The sequence below is a fragment of the Cupressus sempervirens genome, chromosome 7, assembly GCF_028749045.1.
Source record: "Cupressus sempervirens isolate cs-2001-9-10 chromosome 7, ASM2874904v1, whole genome shotgun sequence".
In the NCBI taxonomy this organism is placed as follows: domain Eukaryota; kingdom Viridiplantae; phylum Streptophyta; class Pinopsida; order Cupressales; family Cupressaceae; genus Cupressus; species Cupressus sempervirens.
In genome coordinates this window covers 412163408-412170255 of record NC_143124.1, presented here as the reverse complement: position 1 = coordinate 412170255, position 6848 = coordinate 412163408, and the positions used below count along the sequence as shown (strand labels likewise).

Below are 6848 nucleotides of genomic sequence, written 5' to 3'. Positions count from 1 at the left end.
GGGGGGTGAATCAGTTATCGAAGGTCTAATGATGTCCAATACAACTTTTTCTACAAATCCTTAATGGCACTTATTGAAATTATCATGCATGCAATTGAATATTAAACAACCATGAAAAGTAAACATGCATCACACCATAACAGTAAGAACTTGATCACCCAGAAACCCTCTAGGAATAAAAAGGTAAAACTGGAGTGCGGATGATACCCACAAAATAACTACACAATTGATTTCAACCACTTCTGATGGTTTGCCCTGTTAATGGCCTGTCCTATTAAAGGCTACAACACATTGTTAAATGTGACCTTGTTAAAGGATTTAAGAACATTCAACTCAAAATGTCACCATGTTAAAGGATTTACATAGAGCTATTAGGCTTACCAAAGTCTATGGGATTTATAGTCACCTTCTCAAAAGAATCTTTCATCCCTCTCTAAGGATCTTCTATCCTCCTCCTAAGAATCTCTATATCCTTATCTTAAGGATATCTTTATCCTTCTCTTGAGGATCTTTTTGTCCTTCTCCTGGGGATCTCTTTATTCTTTTCCTGAGGCTTATCTACCTACTATTAAGCTAAACTAGCAATGTAGGGTTTTGATATCTAATACAATGGTAAATAAGTACTAGAAGGGTTTTGACCTGATACATATTTGCAACCCTAACTGTGCAGATTTCAGATCACTTCTTCAGTTCCTTTCTTTGCTTGCCTTTCCTCCGTTGTAGTACTGACAACTTGTTCACCCTTCAAGATTTGTCTGCTTGAGTTCTTCCACTCATTATGCCAAAGCACTCTATGGTCACTTTATCAACTCAGAGTCTTGATGCTCTGTTCTTACTCCTCTTGGCTTCTTCGCATGACTGCACTTATGACTAACTCCCTCTCAGGCATGTGCATTTGATCTCTAACCATTAACTTCTTATAAAGAAGTTTTGTTCTCAATTCTTTTCTCAAATCTTAATTTTCTCTTGAGAAAATGACATTGTTTTCCCTCCAATTTGCTTCTTCTAGAAACTTCATGATAAATCTATTAGTGTTCACCTTGAAAATGGTTTGCATGGATTACATAGAATTCTTTGACATCTACTCATCATCCTTATCATCCAACTAATTCACAAAATTTGATGTAAAAAACTTATCACTCCTGATCTGGCAAATCTTTGACTTTGACAAATAATGCAGCAACTCGGCATCATTGGTTTACTGATGCTCGACTTCTTTTGTGCTACTCAGATTCTATTATTATTTACTGGCACTCGACACCTATAGCATTTTCTACTTTTCTTGGCACTTGAAGACTTACTCGGCACCTAAAGGATTTTGTGTTACTCGGCACCTGATCTTCACTCGGCACCTAAAGACTATTTGGCACTTGATGATCACTCGACACACACTAAGTTGAACTTGTTTAGCTTCAACTGAGAATTTTCTCGGCAGTATCTAGAACTTAGTTAATCCTTACATCTTTGATATGTCTTAGTGTGTCCATCCTCTATGTCTTAGAGTATGTCATCAATACACTATTTCATCAATGGATTAGTTGATCCTTATACTTCATTAGAACATCATAACTTCAACCTTTCTCTAGGTACTCTAGTTACATCTTATTGATTGCCACCTCGTTGTCAATCAACCAATTGATAGTATTTGGATCACTCAAGCAATTGTCATTCTTGCAAGTGGCAAGTTTGACATCAATGAAAAAACAATGATTGTGATCTTTTCAATCATTTCCAACAATTATAGCTCCTAGTTGGGGCACATTTCTATCAAGGAGTCATTGATGTTCCACATTGCTAGGAAATTATAAAGGATTTGAAACAATGGCTTGGTTGGAAAGGTCATGGAAGAGGAGTACATCTTCATTTGGTAACATTATTAAGGATAAGAAAGTGATTGAGAAGAAGTTTGAAACCTTCCAAATGAATATGGTAGATGACTTCTCATCTCAAGAAGACCAACAGGAGGAAAAGACCTATTGTGCCCAATGGAATTTGTTTTTAGATAAAGATAAGATGTTCTAGAAATAACCGTTAAGGATTCAATGGCTACTGGAGGGTGATAAGAATGCGTCCTTCTTCCATATATCATATTTTAAGAGGAATCTTAGAGGAGGTCAATATGGAGGAGTGTGTTCTCAAATACTTTCAGGATATCTACAACCCTCAAACAACTTAATTGATACTAACATTTAGGATAATATTTTAAGGATTATGTATTCAGCCATTCATGATCAGAGGAACAATGGCTTGGTAGGAAATGTCATGGAAGAGGAATTGAGAAACTATTCTTGCCATGATTTTGTATAATGCCTTAGGGCATGATGGGTTCCCACCTACATTTTTCAAGGAATTCTGGGATATTGTTGACTAGGATGTTCTCCATGCTACTTGGGAGTTTGATCGAACTAGCAAGTTGTTGAAGGATGTCAACCAAAACTTTATTGTTCTAATACCAAAAATTGATAAACCAAGGTATCTTGAGGAATTCATACCTACAAGCCTTTGCAATACAATTTACAAGATCACGTCTAAAGTTAAGGTGAACCACATCAAACCCATGTTAGAAAACTCCATTGGCCCCTATCAGAATGGGTTTGTCACCAGAAGACAAATTCTAGATGTGGTTATTAGTATCTACTCCATAGAGAAATGTGGGAACTTAGGTAAGGCTCTAAATATTGACATTTCTAAATTTTACGATAAGGTAAGGAGTGAATTTTTGTATGTTATTGTTAGCAAGTGAGTGTTCACTAAGAGATTTTTAGGATAGTCACACTTGTTGTTTCTATGGTCTAGTTCTCTAGTTTGTTGAATGGGAGCCAAGGGATTTTTTTCACCTCCTACCAAGGTCTTTAACAAGGACATCCCCAATCTCCTTATTTATTCATCATTGTGGCAAAGGTACAGGGAATAAACTTAAAGGCTTTATCGCATCAAGGTTTAAAAAGGGCATAAGACCTACCCCCTTCACTCCTCCATTGGTGATCCAACAATTTTTTGATGGCACCTTCCCTTTTGGAATTTCCTCTATCCACGAAGCAAGATCTTTGAAAAACCTCCCTAACTAGTGTGAACAGGTTTTGGGACAACATATAAACTATCAAAAAAGAAAGGCATATTTTCTTAATATGGACAACGACCTAAGGAGAAAGGTGATTTGAATCTTGGAATGCTAGGTAACATTTTTTCCCAACATCTATCTTTGTCTCCAAGTCATGATTATTGAGGATTCTACTCTGGACTAGAATGGGTTATTGGAATACATAGAGAGAAAGATTATAGGCTAGAAAGGAAAAATCTTTAGTAGTGCAGGGGAGTTTCAGCTCCTCTCAACATACCAGTGGAATTTCTCTCAAATTTTAAACTCCTAGGAAGATACCATTAAATTATCAAGAAAAATAAATTTATTTATTTTATGGTTATAGACTCGGGAAAAGACCAAGTTAAGCTTGGTGAGATGGGATAAAGTTTGTATACCCAAGTCTTTGGGTAATCTTAACATTAGAAGGATTAGAAATTTGAATAAGGCTCTCATGTGTAAGGTGGGGTGGAGACTAGTTAACTCCTTGAGTAATAAGTGCAATATTCTTAGGTCTAAGTATTTGCAGGGTGACCCATTTCACCATCTTCTCTTTATCAATGCTCTACCTCGAAGATCAAGAATATGGGACAATGTGAAACACACCAGAGAAAATTTGAATAATGGTATACACATGGTCTTAGGGGATTGGGGCAATTATTGACTTCTAGGAGGATCATTTTCTTGAAGGAGGTCCTCTCTGCTTTACTAGGTTCTAATCTGTTAGAGAGTATTGCTCACCGCTCATACAAAGGAATATTCCCACTTTACCGTCCACTTTCCTGTCCATACAATGAAATATTCCCACTTCTTGATCTTCTATAACTTGAGCTCAATTAGAGTAGAAATGAAGCGATAAGACGAGTTAGATCTAGAAGTGATAATGGAGATTTTATTCTTTGTGATTGCGTTCTTGCTAGCATTCATCACAAATCAGAAGCAGCTGTTCTGTTCAGCAGGGAACTTGGGTGAGTATAGTTTTGTGGTTATTATTTTGTGTCAAATGAATACTTTTCATCAGAGAGATTTAGATGAACAATTGATTCATTTATTTTCATAATAACTAGGATTTTTATTTTATTTTTGAAGGAAAATTGTGTTAGATCATTATTAGAATTCAATCCTGTAGTTTTCAAGTTGATCTACGTTTTGTAAGTAGTGATACAGAAAAACTCATCGTTAATGAGGATGAATGATTAGCAATCATTACATCTAGATGATGCTCACAGGGGTGAAGCATCGAATCATTTAGAGAGGTCACCCATCCAAATATTGTGTCTAATGAAGCATTTATTAACAACCCCTTTATTCATTGTTTGCATGTAGCACTGATCTAAAGCATTTTGTTCTTGCTATTTGCAGAATAACCATATCCATTTATGACATTTGATGCTGAAAAGGCGGCTGCAAGAACATACGATTACATTGTTGTTGGAGGAGGTACAGCAGGAGGTACTCTGTTTTGTTCATTTGGAGGGCAGAAAGATTAGCGCCTCAACCTTTGACAACAATGGAAGGAGGCACACAGCTGCAGATCTTCTACAATATGCAAATCCAGATAACATTGTAGTTCTTCTCAATGCCACAGCCACTAGAATCCTTCTGGATTCTTCATCAGGTACACTTCTATATTTTTTTGGTTTGATTTTATTTCTAAATATTGAAATATCTAAAACTTGTTTGTGAATGATCTCCATAAAAAAAACTTAAGATAAAAGTTTTCATTATTTAACAATCTTGGTTTAGGTTTGATGCTCTTTTGAAGATAAGATTTCTGGTGATTCTTTCAATGACATAAGTTTTTGTTGGCTTTAACAGAAACTGCAAATTAGTCGTAGTGGGATGTTTTGTTTTGTCTCGAAGACAGCAACTTTTTATATATTTATTTTCTGGGTTTCTCTTCAGTTGCACTTAATTTTAATGTTATCTCTTGTGTTGGTCAATCAACAACTTCTAATTTTATTTGGTTCTGTCACTTGCAATATTATTATTACGATAAATATTGCAGAAAATATATATGCCACATGGGTCTGCTTCCCAATGTCCATGTGCGACACTCTTTAGTATTATCAGATTATATCATGTCGAATTAATAAGTTGAGACATCATAGTCGTCAGTCGTATTCTCTTTATTTATTTTTATGGAAGAACAACAATGTAAAATTGTTCCTAATGTAATCTATATTGTTAGAATATTTGTAGAATTGAATTATTTTTGAATTTTACAATAATTTTATTTTAATTATATTACTTATGAAAATAGTTATTCTTTCAATTTCTAATTTTATTTTTTGAATTTATGTTCTAGGAAAGGTAAAGACTACTGGGGTTGAGTTCACGAGTACCATAGATGATCTTTCCCATCATGTATTTATCAATCAATTGTCAGAATGGAGTGAAGTGATTTTGTCAGCAGGAAGTATAGGTAGCCCACAACTTCTCCTATTAAGTGGGATTGGACCAAAAGAAGAACTTGAAGAATTGAACATTACTGTATTTTCTGATTTAAACTTAGTGGGAAAAGAGATTAGAGATCCACCACGCACAACTATTATTGTAGAGTCCCCCGAACCACTTGAGTTTGCTCAAGTACAAGTTGTAGGTATAATAGACAATTCACAAGTCTACATTGAGTCTGTTAGCAACTATGAACAAGAAGGTGACACAAATTTTAAATATTTAGGAGTTATTCTTACCAAGGTGGCCTTTCCCTTATCAACTGGCAAGCTTCAACTCAAAAGTAAAGATCCCTTAGATGTCCCAATTGTAAGATACAACTACTTTTCTCATCCTTTTGATATAAAAGAATGTATTCTTGTTGTGAAGGTCTTATCAGATCTTATAATGACAAATTCTATTCAAGAATTTGCATTTATAGGCATTGGGAACTCCAAATTTCTTCAATTTGTGGGGGAAGAATTACCATGAAATCAATCAGATTACATTGCCTTGAAAAAATATTGCAAAGATACAGTAAAAACAATATGGCATTTCAATGAGGGGTGTGAAGTCGATCTTGTAGTTGACAAAACACTTCGTGTCAAAGGTGTTGATGGTCTAAGGGTTGCAGACCATTCAATATTCAAGGGCAGCCCAGGGACAAATCCACAAGCTATTATAATGATGCTTGGAAGGTAAGATTTTCTTTTTCTTTTTTAAAATTATTCTGAATGAATTATATGACTATTACTAATGACATATTTTCAATGTCATATGCATAGGTATCTAGGAGTTCGTATCCTCCAAGAGAGCATGAACATTTGTGAATTGTAATCTATCTGAAAGCTTAATAATATTCAAAAGTTACCCATGCGCGTGTCTTATTTAAATGATTATTGAAGTCAATGCCATTTTTTGCATTTTAGAATTTATATTTTTTAATTATGTTGTGATGAAGAATATATCTTAAATTGAACTAAATCTAGTTCCTTGAGTACAATAATATCAAAGTAGCATTATATGAATAAAATAATTCATTTATTTTATTATTTTATTTATCCATATAATACATGTTTGATTGTTATGAAATCTAAATTAATATCTACTTTAAATTTAAAAAGTTATTGAATAAAAGAAGAACAAGGATGCACATTGACTATATTTATCCATACAACTCAACATTTATGTTTAAAATCCCATCACTACTAATTAAGACATTTTCTAAATAGTTTAATGTCTAAGAACAAATTAATGAATTTTCAAAGTAATAATGAAATTTATAAGTAGAATAGTTTATAACACTTTTTATTCTCGTAAAATTATTTAATTT

The 6848-nt window shown here is 34.0% G+C and overlaps 1 protein-coding gene across 1 annotated transcript; it reads left to right on the top strand.

Annotated features, from left to right (window-relative positions):
* Positions 1-4457: 4457 nt before the first annotated feature.
* LOC149547278 (protein HOTHEAD-like) lies at positions 4458-6011 on the top strand. The gene is made up of 2 exons (XM_089794724.1): positions 4458-4697; positions 5388-6011. The coding sequence occupies exons 1-2, from the start codon at positions 4469-4471 to the stop codon at positions 6005-6007; spliced, it is 849 nt and encodes a 282-aa protein (XP_089650850.1). The 5' UTR covers positions 4458-4468; the 3' UTR covers positions 6008-6011.
* The last annotated feature ends 837 nt before the right edge of the window (positions 6012-6848 follow it).